The sequence below is a fragment of the Sciurus vulgaris genome (genome assembly GCF_902686455.1).
Source record: "Sciurus vulgaris genome assembly, chromosome: 5".
Classification (NCBI taxonomy): domain Eukaryota; kingdom Metazoa; phylum Chordata; class Mammalia; order Rodentia; family Sciuridae; genus Sciurus; species Sciurus vulgaris.
In genome coordinates this window covers 113838551-113855954 of record NC_136465.1, presented here as the reverse complement: position 1 = coordinate 113855954, position 17404 = coordinate 113838551, and the positions used below count along the sequence as shown (strand labels likewise).

The 17404-nt window shown below is 43.7% G+C and overlaps 1 protein-coding gene across 1 annotated transcript; it reads left to right on the top strand.

The window, feature by feature from the left end:
• Positions 1–843: 843 nt before the first annotated feature.
• CELA1 (chymotrypsin like elastase 1) lies at positions 844–15703 on the top strand. The gene is made up of 9 exons (XM_079140453.1): positions 844–962; positions 1170–1309; positions 1977–2059; positions 3546–3646; positions 4658–4783; positions 5871–6007; positions 7740–7885; positions 14357–14506; positions 15340–15703. Exons 2-9 carry the CDS (start codon positions 1270–1272, stop codon positions 15355–15357), a joined length of 801 nt encoding a protein of 266 aa, XP_078996579.1. The 5' UTR covers positions 844–962; positions 1170–1269; the 3' UTR covers positions 15358–15703.
• Positions 15704–17404: the final 1701 nt, after the last annotated feature.

The window sequence follows — 17404 nt, the reverse complement described above, 5'->3', positions numbered from 1 at the left end:
AACATTCCATGTCCCTCTCTCACTTCTAGAGTCTGAACAGCTAGACTCTGATCTGCAAAGGAGGGTGGGTGCTCCAGAAAGAAAGAAAAGATGTGGGGTACATGTGAAGGAGTTTACCTTGGTGATGATCTCAGGGGAACCTCCAAATATGATACCATCCGTGATAAGAATCAATCAGAGCCAAGTTCCATTTCCCCAGATGGGAAGATTGAACACCCGAGAAACACCACAGCAAGCACAGAAAGCAAGTTTATTTAAAGGAGGGAAACAGACTTCTCCTGGAAGGAAAAAGGGATCCAGATCTGGTATCCAAAGAATTGGGGGTGTCCTCCCCTTTCATACATTTTAGAGTTCCTTTGTTCTCATGGCCTTTCCCCCTCTCATCCTGCTTACATGATCCGTGACCAAAGTGACTTGTGACCAAAGTGACTCATGATCAAAAGGTGGGCCAAGGGTAGGAATGAAGCTGCCCAGGGGTCCAGGCAGGAGGGGAGCAGCCCAGGAGGCATTCATTAACAGCCCTTGTTGGGAGGAACAATTCCCGGGAAGCTGGTCACCTTGACAACAGGTTGCAGTAAGGGGAAGGGCTCTGGAGGTATCAGCAATTCAATACCCCAGAGGCAGGTGAGTGTGGTCACGAACAGGGGATGTGTCCTTAAGATATTAACATTCCATTCCCTTTGAATCAGCTTCCATCTTCCCAACCCAACTCAGCTTCCATCTTCCCGACCCTGTCTGATCATCTATCTACAGGAACTGCCTGACCTTTGTTCTTGCTTCACTGCCTCAGCTTCCAAGTAGCTGAGATTACAGGTGTGCACCACCATGCCGGAGTCCTCCTTCCTCTTACTGACCACTCCCCCATCCTTCTCCACCCTCCTTGCCTTTATCAACTAGTGCACCAGGCAGATCTTTGCATTTGTATGCCACTGAGGCTCGTGGGAGCAGTGACGGATGACAAGGTAGGATGATGAAGGGTGCACCCAGTGGAAAAACCATCCTGGTTCTCCATTTTCTTTCTGAAACTTTGTTGGATGCTTTTCAACTAAAAGCAGATGATTGAGCTCCAACTTTATTCTGTCTTTGAAGAACAAATTAATTCGTTTACGTAAAAAGAAATCTTTTCATTTGTACTTCCACCTGTTCTTTTCCCTGCCTTCCAACCACAGCCCTGCCAGCTGGGAGGAAGAAGGTCAGCAAAGCTGCTGATAAGAGGTGTATAAAGAGGTTGGCTCAAGGTAAGGGGCAGTGGTCTACTCTGCTGGCAACATGCTGCGCTTCCTGGTGTTCGCCACCCTGGTCGTTTATGGTAAGTGGATCATTTGACCTGAGTTCCACAGCAAGAGGGATTTGATCCAGAGGGTGGAAATGCCTTCCCTAAGCTGGGGCCAGCTGCGTATCCCGGAGGAGGGTGGGATGCTCTGTCTGTGAATATAGCAAAAATTTTACTTTCCTGGAGCCCAAGATAGGAAAGATCAGGGCCACCAGCCGGCCATGTAAGACCCTTCTGGGTGGCAGTTCTCTGAATCATGAAGTAGAAAGAAGTCCTTGCTGGGGGTACCTGGGCTTCTCCACCGGCCTCCTTCAAAAGAGGCCATCCTCAGCCAGTGCCCAGCAGGGATGCGCATGTCTGTCCCTGCCGCCTGGAGAATCCTGCCAAAATATGGGAGAGGATTCTTCTCCAGCCTAGGAGTGACCTTGGTGAACTAAGACCACAGGGCCCTAGCCTGGTGATTTTGGATAGGTCCTTCACGGAAAGCCAGAATTTCAGGACTTCTGGAACTTCTGGCACTGCAGACTACCTTGCTTTCAAAAGAGGCTCAGAGAACTCAGAGCTGTGCCCTTCATTTGTCAGGAAAGAGCCGTGAATTTGCAGACAAGGCTAACATTCCTCAAAGCACAACCTCCACTCCCCACCACCACCGGGGCCGACCCCATGCTTAGTCATCACTCACTTTTCTTCTGTTCCCACAAAGGACACAGCATCCCGAACTTTCCAAAAACTAATGCTTGGGTCGTTGGAGGGACTGAGGCCCGGAAGCATTCCTGGCCCTCTCAGGTGGGTATTCCTCCACAGCCCAGACTTACCCAAATCAGAGTTGCTGTGCCATCACAAAAAGTATTGTGCTTGTCTGTGTATATCCTGATCAACGGCAGCTCTCCAACTGTCTACTTTGGGAGGGGGCGTTTACCAAAGATTGAATGTAGGGACACTAGATCACTGAGCCACCTCCCCAGAAATATTTTGCATTTTATTTAGAAACAGGGTCTCACTGAGTTGCTTAGTGCCTCGCTTTTGCTGAGGTTGGCTTTGAACTCACGATCTTTCTGCCTCAGCCTCTTGAGCCAATGGGATTACAGGCATGCACCACGGTGTCTATTTTAAAGATGGATGGGAACATGCTTGTGTGGATTTCTAAATGCACAGCCTTGAAAGAAGGGGTTTGGACACAAGCCATGCTCTACCAAACATGCAACCAAACACACAACTTTTATACCTCAGAGACATTACTGCGACACCCCCGCATGACTGTGCTACACCCGCACACAGGGTTCCACATACCTTGAAGCACACGCGCAATCGCCGATACACATGGTGCACATGCGCAGTACTACACAGTACTGCACACGCGGTGCTTATTTGCTTCACACAGGAGCTGGACCCTGATTCAAGCAAACCTAAATGTATAAAACTGGCAGGTTGGGTGCTGTGGAGCATACCTGTAATCCCAACTGACCGGGAGGTTAAAGCGAGAGGATCACAAATTCAAAGCCAGACTCAGCAACTTAGCAATACTCTGTCAAATAAAAAGGGCTGGGAATGTGTTCAGTGGTTAAACACCCCTGGATTAAATCCCTGGTATCCCCTACCCCCAACCCCCACAAAAAAAAAAAAAAGCAAAAACTGTCAGATTGGTTGGTGAATAACCACACCTGGAGAGGAATCACTGCAAATACAACTAGATTCGATTTAAGACAGTTTGAGCTCCAATCTTCAGGAGGAGATCCACTGTGTAATATGAGGAAGCATGAACTGAGAAAAACGAACATTCCATTGGCATCTCTAAATATTCCCTGAAGTCAGAGTTCAGGATACTTCTTGAAAACATTAAAGGAAGAGTTCTTGAGAACTAAATTTGTGGGGCTTAGATGAAGGAGTTACTACTGGATACATTTCCTTTCCAACAGGATACAGAGGTAAAAGGACCTGGGCTCTAGGCCATTGCAACATCTGGCCCACAAATGCCAAAACAGTATGTGTGCCTTTATTTCCCTATCCATGTGCACAGCAAACATCACCAAGCCATGGAGCACTTTCCAGCTGACCCCAGAGGCTGACCCCTTCTCAGACGTGCCTGTCCCATGGGTAGCCATGACCAAGCAATCAATAGCAATTGACTGCTCAGAGGAAACCTGTTTGCTCTCCCTAGTCCAGCAAGTTAGAGAATGTTCTGAGGGATGTCAAGAATTTCAGGTGACACGCTTGGGGGCAAAGATTTTTAGCAAACCCCAGCCCGTTCCTCTTTTCTTTCTTCCCTGTCTAGGTTTCCCTCCAGTACCAGTCTGGAAGTTCCTGGTTTCACACTTGTGGAGGGACCCTCATCAAAGAGAACTGGGTGATGACTGCTGCACACTGCGTGGACCAGTGAGAGAAAACAAAAACCAACATTTCTGAGCCCCTGGGAGGGAAATAGTTACCTTTTAGGCGAAATATGCAACTTTGACTTCCCAGGGCAGTGCTCTACCAGGGTGGGCAGTGGGCTATTGCCCAGCCTGTGTGTGTTTAGGGTAACTGAGAGAAAAGTACAAGTTTTGGAGTCAGGTAGACTCCCATCCAAATTTTGTTCCACCATCTCCTACCTATGTAACCTTATTTAGCTTCTCTATTCTCCCATCCTCTTATCTCAATAATACCTATTCTGTAGATCTGTTATGAGGATTGAGTAAATATTTAAGTGCCTAGTCAACATAGGACTGGTAAGTATTTGTTCATATTTGTCATGAGCAAAAGTTCTCATATTTGAACATGTATCACCTCATGCAGTGCCACACACCTCTAATCCCAGCAACTCACGAAGAGGCTGAGGCAGGAGGATCACAAGTTTGAGGCCAGTCTCAGCAATTTAGTGAGACCCTGTCTCAAAATAAAAAATATAAAGGACTGGGAATATAGCTCAGCGGTAAAGCACTCCTGGTTTCAATCCCCAGTGTGTGTGTTGGGGGGCAGTCATCTGGAAGGCAGAGATTACAGAGTCCCACCCAGCAGAGTTTCTGATTTGGCTGGTCCTGGGTGAGGCTGGTTCCAAGACCACACTTTAAGAATTTCCAGCCTAGAAGTTTGCTCTTCCTTTAAAGTCCCTCTGTGGCTGAGAGCCATGATTTCATTATGCTTACTACAGCTCTCCCAGGTGAAGATATTTAGCTTAATAAACTGTGAACATGAAGTTGATAGTAGGTTTTTGCACTTCCACAAGTCAGTAGTAAATTAAGGAATGAGAGGTCTTGTTACTTCCTCCTCTTGGAGAATCTTTCATCCCCAACTGCCTGGGCCACGTAAGATGCAATCCTATCCTAAAGATAAAAGAGGGCTTTGCGACTTTCCTCTAAGGAGGAAAGGGAGCCTCCTGAATCACTCAGGCTTTCCCTCTCACTCCAGCCCAATGATCCTCCGTGTGGTGGTGGGAGACCACAACCTCAGACAGGAAGAAGGTACTGAGCAGTACCTGGGAGTGCAGAAGATCGTGATACACCCATACTGGAACAGCGATAACGTGACTGCCGGGTAGGGACAAGACGGGGCTGGGAGTTGGAGGGCTGATAAAGCAGAGCTGGCTTAGTTGGGTCTTGGTTCCCTGGTGTTCTCCGGAGGCTAGAGGGAGTGCATTGCCTGAAACTTGGTGCACTGTGGAGGCTTTGGGTCAAGATCCAAGAGAGTCTGGGGGCACCATGTCCTGCAGGGAGTGATGAACTAGCTCATTCATCCAGGAGAACTTTGAGAGTTTAGATTGTAGAGGGCTGGAAGATTTCTGAAGATCTTTAGGATTTGTTTGATGTATGTGGGTATGCATGCTTTGATTGAGGGAAGCCCTTTCTCTGTGTTTTAATATTTCTAGGTTTTGTTTGTTATTATTTATTATTCACCTTATGGAATACACACTATAAATAAAAGGAGATTTTTTTTCTTTTGGTGCTGGAGATGAAACTCAGGGCCTCACACATGTTAAGCGCATGTTCTCCCACTAGGCTAAGCCCCGGTCTCAAAAGGAAATTTCCTAAAATGACCTTCACATAAGAGAACTGCAAGACCAAGTTATAAACTTTTGGGGAAGAAATTATTAAAGCGATTCTTTTCAAGGCTGTGGGTTTAACTCAGTGGTTAAGAGCATCATGAATGAAGACCCAGGTTCCATCCCGAGTACTACCAAAAAAAAAAAAAAAAAAAAAAAAGAGAAGAGAAAAAAAAGGAAAGAAGAAAGGAAAAAGGGTGATAATTCTGTAGAGTGTGGAGATGGGATGGGTACAAGAATTGGGACATTTCTGCAGAGCTTTCAGGGTCACTCAGTCTTTTACATCTTTTTTCTTTGAGAACTGCCACCAAGATCATGCCATCTGCTCTGTTCTGATTACCCATTCTCCACTTCCTAGAGCAGCACAGATCAGAGCCAGGCTACAATACAAAACTTTCACCAGCAGATGGTGCTGTTAAACATATAATGGCCTACCGAAAACTCAAATGCTTAGCAAGTTAGCCTCCTTCCAAGTGTTGGTTTACAACTCCAGGGAGTTGAAGGTTTAGGACTGACCAGTGCTGATGCCCACCCAAGGAAAGACCTGACTCCACCTGTGAACTGTCTCCTTTCCTCCTACAGCTTTGACATGGCCCTGCTGCGCCTAGACAGGAGTGTTACTCTGAATAGCTACGTCCAGCTGGCTACTCTGCCCCTGAAAGGAATCATTCTGTTTAGCAACAATCCCTGCACCATCACTGGCTGGGGCAGGTCCAACGGTAAGTCATCTACGTTAGCACCATCCACCGCCACGATATTGATTAGGCAGCTAAGCTTCTAGGGTATATCTTTCTGTGGTCCTAGGTGTTTATAGTCAGAGACCAACAATCTAAAGAACCATAGATAAAATAACTGATACATGAAACTAAGCTAAGAACAGGCTGTGGAATAATCAAGTCAGAGATTCATAGACTCTAAGAACTAAAAAAAAAGACTTCACCTGGGTGCAGTGGCATATGCCTGTGATCCCAGTGACTTGGGGAATCTGAGGCAGAAAGATCACAAGTTCAAGGTCAGCCTCAGCAACATAGTGAGGCCCGAAGCAACTTTAGCGAGACCCTGTCTCAAAATTTTAAAAAAAGGACTGGGGATGTGGCTCAGTGGTTAAGCACCCCTGGGTTCAATCCCCAGTACCAAAAAAAAAAAAAAAAAAAAAAAAGAAAAGACTTCTTACATAAATAAACTAAGGCCCAATGAAATTAAGTACCTTAATTACATGTCTAGTTAGTGCAAAACTGGATTCAGAACCCAGTCATCCTGGTTCTCACTTCAGTGGTCATTATACCATCGTGCCACCTCCATAGACAGGTGCTGGACTGAGTTGGAGTGAATGAACCATTAACTACAGATCCAGGTGAGTCAGGGCAAAGGAAGCCTCAGCCCTCTTCTGCTCATTATGAGAAGATTTCAAGGAGGGAATGTTATTTAGATAATATGGAAAGGTGGGAGGGCTATGAACAGAAATAGGAAGGAACATTAATCTTGATGAGAGCCACCAGGTGACACTTGAGTTTCTGAAGGAGAGGCAAGTTATGCTTGCCTGGTGAGCGGCCAGGCCATTGGGAAAACCCGGAGCTGAGAGAGACATGCTTCTAATGCAGCTATGCTCTCCTCTCGGTTCATTTAATGTCGCTGTGGTTCAGTTTCTTGATCTATATAACATTAAAGCATTGTTGTAATGATCCACATAGTACATGTATGAACACTTTGAAAAGCTGCAAGAGTCAAGTAAAGACAAGCTGCACCAAGCTCTTAAAAAATGAAAACAGGCGTGCACAATCTGCTTTGCGGAGCTTGTATTGTAAGGAATAGGACAGACAGATGAGTTATCAACAAATAAGGTCCTTCTAATTCCTTAACTAAGTTATCCATGAGTGATAAAAAGCAGGGATAGGGCCTATAATCCCAGCAGCTCAAGAGGCTGAGGCACGAGGATCATGAGTTTAAAGCCAGCCTCAGTAACAGTGAGGCACTAAGCAATTCAGTGAGACCCTGTCTCTAAATAAAATACAAAATAGGACTGGGGATGTGGCTCAGTGGTCAAGTGTCCCTGAGTTCAATCCCCAGTACAAAAAAAAAAAAAAAGAACAACAACAACAAAAAAAGCAGGGGTAGGATTATTGGTTCAGAGCCTGGGAACCATCAGCAAGGATGCCTCCCCAAATGAAGAAGCCTGTAGCTGCCATATAAAGAGAAGAGAGGCCAGCCTGGGCAATTTAGCAAGGACTGTCCCAAATAAAGTTAAAAGGACTGGGGTGTAGCTTGGTGGTAGAGTACTTGCCTCGCATGTGTGAGAGAAAAAACAGGATCCATGATCTATAACAAGCAGAGAGAAGGAGTGCATCCTGACTTCATGTTACACCAAAGCGTGGGACAATTCAGCAGGGCGCGGAAAGATTTTTCCCTGTTCAGCATCTTCAACTGACTTCCAGTGTTGTGTGTCCTGTTTAGCCAATGGCCAGCTGGTCCATACCCTGCAGCAGGCGTCCATGCGCACCGTGAACAACACCATCTGCTCTAGCCCTTCCTACTGGGGCTTCCATGTGAACAGCATCATGATGTGTGCTGATGGAAGTGGCGTAAACGCTGGATGCCAGGTGAAACGACAGACCTCCCACTCTGCTGTCCTCCCTCCGCTCCACCTTTGGCTCACTCCACTCCTACTCTGGTATCCACATGCAGTCTCACTTTCCCGTCGGGCATCAAAATGAGAATGATTCTGTTAGTAATTCTGTCCTCACAGAATCTCAAAGTTGAAAAGGAGCCTGAAATTTGTCTTACTTTCGAGGTGCAGTGGCCCACACTGTTAATCCCCGCTACTCGAGAGGCTGAGACAGAAGGATCGCAATTTAAGGGCAGCCTAGGCAATTTAGCGAGACCCTGTCTCCAAAAAATAAAAAAGGCTGGGGATATAGTTTAGTGGGAAAGCACCCCTGAGTTTAATCCCTAGTACCCCACACAAAAAAGTTTCATTTTGCTTAATGCCCCCACCTCAGAAACTTGTATGTGGCCCAATATTTGTATGTTGTTATGTACATATGTCCTTCAGAACTTGTGACCTAGATTTTTTTTTATGGCAGGAATGGGGCTGGGGCTGGAAAGGTGGTTGTAATTGGGTGTATGGTAGCTCCCACTCACATCAATCCCAATTTTTCTTGTACTTCCTCCATTACCACCCCTTTACCCCAGTAGTATTTACAGTAGTGGATACAAATGAATATGGTAGGGGAAAGTACACAAAATAATTTTACAATAGTTTTTATGTAATAGAATTTTACTCTATTTAGACAAGATCAATCAACAATAAGCTATATTACAGATTTCTTTTTCTTTTTTGGTGCCCAAATTGGATTGAACCCAAGGGTTACCACTGGGCTATATCCCCAATCCTTTTTAATTTGTATTTTTAGACAGGGTTGCTCATTAAGTTGCTGAGGGTCTTGCTAAATTGCTGAGGCCGACTTCAGATTTTCATTTTCCCTGTGTCAGTCTTCCAAGTTGCTTGGAATATCAGGCATGAGCCACCACACTCAGCCACTTTACAGATTTCTTAATGCAGTTCAACAAATGTTCATTGTGTATCTACTATATGCCAGGCACTGTGCTAGGTGCTAGGATACAAAGATGAATGAATCAGACAATATCAACTGGGGGAGCAAACATACAGTAGGATATTAGAATATTGTGTGGTAAGTGCTAAAATAAAGACACGCTGAGAGTGATTATAGGGGCCTGAGGACAAGTACTACCTCTACTGCTGGAGTCAGAAAAGAGCCTTCTCCAAGAAAGAAGAATGTGCGTTGAGTCCTAAAGGTTAAATAGATGTAAGCCAGACCAAAAAAAGGTGGGTGGGGAGACGTTCAGAGGAAGGGAATAGCATGAATAAAGGCATTAGTTGAAGAAACAGCTTAGAACACATAAAGAATTCCTGGGCATTCCCTACAGCTAGAGCAGAGCAGAGGCTGGAGGTCCACAAGCCAAATCCAGCCTGTCACCTGATTTTGTATGGTCCATTTTGACATGGATTGGGAAAACAAAATCAAAAGAATAATATTTCATGATATGTGAAAAATATATAAATTTTCAGTGTTCTAAATGACATTTTCTTGTGATATAGCCATAGCTGATCATTTACATAGTGTTTTAGAGTGACTTTTATACCATAATACAGAGATTCCAACAGACAGGCCCACAACACCTGAGGCATTTGCTATTGGTACCACTTATTTCCATCTCCCCAGCACCCAGCATTTGCTATTTGTCCCTTTACAGAAAAAGTTTGCTGATCCCTGGGCCAAAATGTAAGCTATTAACCATAGTGAGAAAGGTCAAGAGATGAGACCAGAGAGCTTCAGATGCCATGCTTAGGACATGACTTTAACTTGACACTGGAAGACCACTGGAGACTTAGAACAGAATGATCAGGTTTGCCTTTTAGAAGCACTCTCTGAGGACAGTGTCACCATGCTTTTTAACCAGGGCAAGACAGGCAGGAGACTGGTTAGGAGGCTATTGATCTAGGCAAGAAATCTGAGGGCCTGAATTAGGACAGTGTTGTAGGAACGGAGATAGGGGAGGAAAGAAGGAGGAGCTGCAATGATGTCCAGGCATATGATTTAAGTGATTTGGGGTAGGAAGTCTCTGCCTCAGATGAGACCAGATTTGCAGGATTTGGATATTAAGGTATAGCTAACTGGTAACAACAACAAAAAATATATATAAGAAAGAGGAACTTGGAGCAGAAAGCTAGATTAGAGATACTTTGAGAGCAACTGAGATTCCACCTCCTGCCCAGGAAAAAGTTGTAGAATGAGAAGAAAGCAGAGGATTAGGGAAATACTACAAGAACATAAATGCTTGAGTGCTTTAGGGTCAGGTGGGGAACAAAGAACTCACTAGGGAGTATGAGAGGGAGAGTAGAATGACGAGAAAAATGTGCAGTAGCGATTTAGAAAATCTCAGGAAATACTGCAGGTCATAACACAGTGTACCTGCAGCCAGGAGCCACAGTGGCTAAGAGCTGAAAGTGGCTACTTTGGCAACTGGTCAATCACTATTAATCATGGCAACAGCAGTTTCAGTGGTGATGGCAGAAGCTTGATCAAAGGGTAAGGAATAAGAGGGAGTAAGAAAAATAGCAGGGAATGTAGATAATTAATTCTTCCAAGAATCTTGGATGAATGGGAGGAACAGAAAACGACTGGTACCTTTAATGACAGCTAGTCATGAGAGGGGTGGATCTTTTAAAAGGGAAGAAAATTGGTGCAGAGTTAGAGAGGGAATGATGGATGGCACAAGATCCCAGAAGAGAAGGGCGAGATGGACCTGAGAGCACAGGTGGAGCCAACTTTAACCAGGAGGAGGGATACCAGACATACACATGGATGTGAAAGAGTTTGCAGGTTGGGTAGCTGCAAGTTGGCAGGTGTTCTGTATTATTGCTTCTGGTTACTCATGAACTAAGAAGAGTCAACTTGACTGCTGAAAATGAAGGTGCAAAGATTAGATGCATTTGCAATAATTAGAGTGAAGGGGAGGAGGGTTGTCCTCCAAGATATTGAGGTTGGAGACCAGGTAGTAATCATGTGGGTGTATACTCCATCTTACTGAAAGACCCAGTTGTAGGGTATGGATTAATCTGAGCCTGAGTTTCCTGGATGACTCTAGCAATAGAACAGAACTGTGGATCCACTGCAAGGTACTAGCCACCTGGAGGAGGAAGAGATTCTGCTAGCAGAAGGCTGGTTGAAATAGTAGAATGACAGGATTAAAGGGTTTTTTGTAACCCCCCACCCCGCAAAGAATTATGGAACTAAGGTGACCAACTTATCCCAGTTTTCCTGTGACTTTCCAGTGTTAAAACTTAAATGTTAAGAGAAACAGACAAATGCATACGTAACCTCTTCTAAGTTCTCGTCAGTCTATATAGCTGCTTTTTTTTTTTTTAGTTGTAGATAGACACAATACCTTTATTTTATTTATTTATTTATTTATATGTGGTGCTGAGGATTGAGCCCAGTGTCTCACACATGCGAGGGAAGCACTCTGCTACTGATCCACAACCCCAGCCCCTAAAATATATACACTTAACATTACTACTTAACTTTTCAGTTCAGGTATTATGAGAGATTTGACTCTCTCTTATACCCACACACTTATCTCCTACCACCAAGCACAAGCTTTTCCCATCATCTTCTCAAACTCCCCGCTACTGCCAGTGTTTATTATGGTTATATAAAATACTATTCACAAGTAAATCATGTAGTATTCTAGGAATATGTTTTTCTTTCTTGTATTAACTTTGTTTTCCCTGGAGTAACTTTTTTATTTGCTGAATACATAGTCAATTCATCGCTAATATAACTACTTTCTCCACTAATTTTTGTTTTTAAGTATTGGGGATTGAATCCAGAGGCACTCTACCACTGAGCCACATCCCCAGCCCTGATATTATTATTATTAACATTATTATTATTATTATAAATTTTGAAACAGGGTCTCGCTAAATTTGTCAAGGTTGGCCTTGAACTTGAGATCCTCCTACTTCTTGAGTAGCTAAGATTATAGGCCTGTGCCACCATGCCCAGCTTCTCCACTAATTTTTAAAATAACTTTATTTTGTGTGTTTGTTTATTTTTAATGTGGTGTTGAGGATAGAACACAGTGCCTCACTCGTGCTAGGCAAGCGCTCTACCTTTAGCTACAACCCAGCCCCTACCAACACAAATTTTTAAGCTACCTGTTTCAACTTCTGTTGACACTAGTGGCCTGTGTCTTGGTGTAGGTCTATTTGTATTCATTGTGAGGTACACTTAGTCGATTTTTTTTTTTTTTCTTTGTAGAAACTCCAAATCTTTGGCTCTGACTATGTTTATTCTTGATAGTTTTCTCCCCCACATTCTTAGTTTCTCTTTCTGGAATTGTTGGTTGGTTGGTTGATGTTGGGGCTGAAACCAAGGCCTTTGTGTATGCTAGGTGACTGCTCTACCACTGAGCTGCACAGCCCCCCACCCCCAGCCTTCCTTCTAGAATGTCTGTCATTCATATGTTTACTTCCTGTTCCTCTCCTATATATTTTGTTTGTTCCAACTATATACTATATGTTCCAACTCTCCCAAACTTTCATTTCTACTATCGGATTTGTAATTTTCAAAGGCTCTTTTTATTCTCTGAATATACTGTTTAATGGCATGCTTTTCTTGTATCATGGATACAATATGAACTATAGTTTTATTGCTTATTTTCTTTCTTCTCCCTGCATAGAGTTGCCTTCACTTTTTATTCCTTTGACTCTCTCTTATTTTTTATTTTTTTTCAGAATTTGGGATTGAACCTATGGATGCTCTACCTCTGAGCTACTTCCTTTTGTCTTGAGATAGGGTCTTGCTAAGTTGCCCAGGCTGGTCTTGAACTTATGATTGTCCTGCCTCAATCTCCTGAGTAGCTGGGATTACAGATGTGCACTGCTGCAGCCAGCTCTTTGATTTAATCTTTTTTAAAAAATATTTTTTTCCAATTTTGGGGATCAAATCCAGGGCCCCATTCAATGTCTGGCAAGCACTCTACCAATGGCCTACATCCCCAGTCCTGATCTTTATTTTTATTTTAGAGGTTTACACTAGATGTTTGGTGATCGTTGATCATCTGCTGCATTCAGTGTGGGGTAGTAAAAGATGTCGGGTAGCTCTGAACGAGGTAGAGCTCATCTTTAGTAGACTTCTCTGGAAAGTGATCTGACTAGATCATTTTGTTGGGAGACCACCAATGTTAATATCGTTAGGTCCTTCTTGGTTGGTCAGATTTTCCAATGAAGTATCTTCCAGTTTTATGTCTGGCATTATACACCTGGCATTCTAAAAACTGAGTAAGAAGAGTGTCAAGATCACACTCTATAAATCTCTGGATCACCTTACTGCTAAGCCTGAGCACATAACCACTACCTTATAAATTACTTTCTCTTCTCTTTAGTCCAGTTAGTGTCGATTACCTACTCTCTAAACATCTTGGTTTAATTAGACCCATTGATCTAAATGCTGGGGTTAAAGGAATTATTAGAACTATATACTTCTCCTATCCCAGGTTCAATATAAGTCAATCAACTATTGAACTTATAATGTTCAAAATTCAAACTGGGTGCAGTGGCACACCCCTGTATCCCAATGACTCGGGACTAAGGCAGGAGGATCACAAATTTAAGACCAGCATGGGAAACTTAGTCTCAAAATAAAAAAATAAAAGGGGCTGGGATATAACTTGGTGATAGAGCTCTTGCCCCGCATGTGCAAGGACATGGATTCAATTTCCAATACTACAAAAATAAACTAAAGAAAGAAATAAAATGACTGTTGATGTAGCTCAGTGGTAGAGATTCCTAGATTCAATCCCCAGTATTGGAAAAAAAAAAAAAAAAAAAAAAGAAGAGTTCAAAGTTCTATGCTTGGACTGAGGATGTAGCTCAGTGGCAAGAGTATGTGCTTGACATGGGCAAGGCCCTGGGTTCCATCCCCAGCACCACAAAAACAAAATACAACAACAAAAGCATTCTGTGCTTGCATTGTGGAGAGGACTGATATGAGTAAGACATAGTTCCTGACTTAGAAGCTCATAGATATGTGTGAGAGGCAAAAGCAAATTATGAAACCAAAATACAAGGCAGAACATGACATAAGTGCTGCAGAGAGAGGAAGAAGTGCTTGGTTGTTTATAAAGGAAGAAGAGATTCATTTTGATTGTGAGGATATGACGAAAGTGGAGAACTGAACTGCAGCTTTAAAATTTACAGGATATTACAAATAGAAGCAGGTGAACAGGGGCTGCAGCTGTAGCTCAGTGGTAAAGCACTTGCCTTGCATGTGTGTGGCACTGGGCTCGATGCTCAGCACCACATAAAAAAGGTGAATAAGTGAAATAAGTGAAAGGTATTGTGTCCATCTACAACTATATATAGGTATATGTATATCTACACACACAAAGAAAAAAAAGAAGGGGGCAAGCAGGCCATAAGCAAAAGCAAACAGGCAAACATCAAAAGATCTAGAGTTTTAGGATTCTGCTTCTCCTCCTTGCAGGGTGATTCTGGAGGTCCCCTCCACTGCTTGGTGAGGGGCAAGTATTCTGTCCACGGAGTGACCAGCTTTGTGTCCAGCCTGGGCTGTAATGTCCCCATGAAGCCCACAGTTTTCACCCGGGTCTCTGCTTACATCCTTTGGATAAATAAGGTGAGTTCTCTCAAATGATGGGATGAAACAGGGTTATCTTGAGATCCACACACTGGCTGGGTTAGGAAGCAAAAGGTGGGTTGGGAAAATAATTGTCTTCCTCATGCAGAGTCCCTTCCCTTCCCCCTAGAAGGGAAGTGCCCTTCCCCTCCATATTACTGCCTTCTTGAGTTCCCCCTTTCCATTGAGCAGACTTCACTGTATGGCTTAGCTTAGCCTAAGATAGTGGCACCATAGATCTGAACCAGACACATACCAGTGTTGTCCGAAGTCAAAGTCAAGGAAAAATGAACCTCAGAAAGTCCTGTGGACCCTCAGGCATGCTCCTCTTCCATAAGCTCTCTCTGCCTACGCTGATGTAGTAGTAGAGCCACATAATACAGCTCACTGTGCACATCTTACACATCCTGGAGCCTTGGACATGAATCTTGGCTCACAGCCATTTCAAAGTCTGTCCTTGCAGCTGTGTCCTGCGCATATGCTTGTAATACCTCCCATCCTCACAAACCCAGCATAGGGCCATATTTAACTGGGAGCCTTGAAAAAATGAGAAAGAAGGTGGGCAGAAGTTTCTAACTTCTAGGTTAGTTAGGCTAGGTGCTGTGGCACACACCTATAAATCCAGCTACTCAAGAGGCTGAAGCAGGAAAATCCACGTTCAAAGCCAGCCTGGGTAACATGGTGAAACCTTGTCTCAAGATTTAAAAAAAAGGCTTAGGCTGTAGCTTGGTGGTAGAGGTGGTAGAGCATCCCTGAGTTCAATCCCAGTACCATTAAAAAAAAAAAAAAAAAAAAAGTTACTGACTATGGACATAACTGTTTTTTTCTTTCAGGTCATTTCCTCCAACTGAATATTTTCCTCAGTCCAGTGGTCTTCCAAAGATGGTTCTTAGATCTGCAGTAGGACTTGAGGTCAATAAGGAAAAAACAAGGTTGGGGGTATAGCTCAGTGTAGAGTGCTTACCTAGCATGATCAAAGCCCTGGGTTCCATCTCCAGCACCATGCACAAAAAGGCAGGTGCTAGGGATATAGTCAATTGGAGAGCACTTTAGCATGTAAGAGGCCCTGGGTTTGATTCCCAGCATGGGGTGGGGGGTTGGGGGCACATTCTAAGAGACTATTGAATGAGAGATTAAAAAGCAAATAAAAATGAATGTACACTATCATACTATGTCTATTTGTAATTAAGCCCTCTAGAGGAAAGGCAGTTACAGGACCCACTTTGGATTTCATCACATCTGTGGGCTACTTCCTTTTTGCTTCTATCTTTACCAGTTCACAAACTAAGCCCAGGAGGAGTGGTTTTACATTATCCATTTTGGGCTGTTTTAGGATCTCCTTATCCATTAATCTATTCATCTGCCCCCCACCCCACTCCTGTGCATATTTGCTATATTGAAAGGCACAAGTGCTTTAAAAATTCCTGAGTGACTAAATGTGCGCTGACTCTTCAAGGTAGACTGCAGGCTCATCCTCCTTATGTTTCCCTCTTCAGTGCCTAGAACAAATGCTTACCCCAAGCTTCTGGGTGACAGGAGCTATAACAATACACTAGAGCCAGGCATGGTGGCGCACACTTGTAATCCCAGCAGCTTGGGAGGTGGTGGCAGGAGGATCATGAGTTCAAAGCCAGCCTCAGCAATTTAGCAAGGCCCTAAGCAATTCAGTGAGACCCCGTCTCTAAATAAATTATTTTAAAAGGGCTGGGGATGTGGCTTAGTGGTTAAGTGCCCCTGGATTCAATGCCCAGTTTAAAAAAAAAAAAAAAGACTACACTAGAGATAGGAGTATAGGGATAAGATGGCAGGGCAGAGGCCAGCAGACTGAGGAAGGGGCAAATCAGAAAGGAGACTGGGGAACAAAGAATTTTTAAAAAAACAGATTTTTTAAAAAGGAAAGCAGATACTAAACAAACAAAGGAAAGGGTTGAGGGGAAGGTTCAGAACAGAAAGGAAAAGGCAACAACAAGATGGAGCCTCAAGCTAAGTGTGAGTCAGCACTTCAGGGCTGGTACTAAAATAAGCAACCGGATCCAGGGTTCTATAAACCACAGAGAATTGGGAAGCTGATAATTCTGGCCAGGGCTTAGTTTGTTAAGAGTGGCCTAGGAGAAAGCAAAGGGGGAAATGAAAGAAGAAGTTGAAGCAAATGAGAAGCTGCTTTTCACAGCCATTACTATTGGCCAGAGAGGAGCGATAGGGGTAGTAAACATTATAGCAGGACAGGTCCTGGAACTAGTCCTATTATATCAGTAGAATATATCAATATGACGTATACTATAAGAGGCTGGGCTGGGCTCAGAACACCTGAAGAGAGGGATACCTTGGGCAAATTAATTCTTTTCTACAACTGAATTTATCCATCTAGTCAACTTCTAAGTATTCTTCCTGCTCTAATACTAAATGGTTAGGTGACCATCAATTTCAGTTTCCAAGATACTGGCACTAAAGAAAGTTTCTTAGGGTGCTGTGGAGTCTTGGGAGTGACACTAGGTATCAGCCTCCTGCTGATGATGCACCTGTTGTCACTGTTCTCTTCTCTTGGTGTCCCAGCAGCACCACCATCCTCTGTATTTCTCCCCAGTCCTCTCCATCCAACATCAAGTCCTTTCTTCTTTATCATCCTGCCTCTCACAGATGATCACCAAAGCTAAAATACAGAATAAAAACTAATCGCCTATTGCTGAAATTTTGTGTCCATTTCTAAAAACGAACTAAGCGGACTACTGTGGAATCGTCTGATTACCAATCTAGCTCCACCAGACTGTAAGCATCTTGAGGTTAGGGGTTGCATTTTATTCCTCCTTGGCTTCTCAGCACCCAGCAATGACTGACACACAGTTTATTTTGAGGGCACTATGTGTTTTGGGGGGAAAGAAGTGGAAAACAACAGCAGAG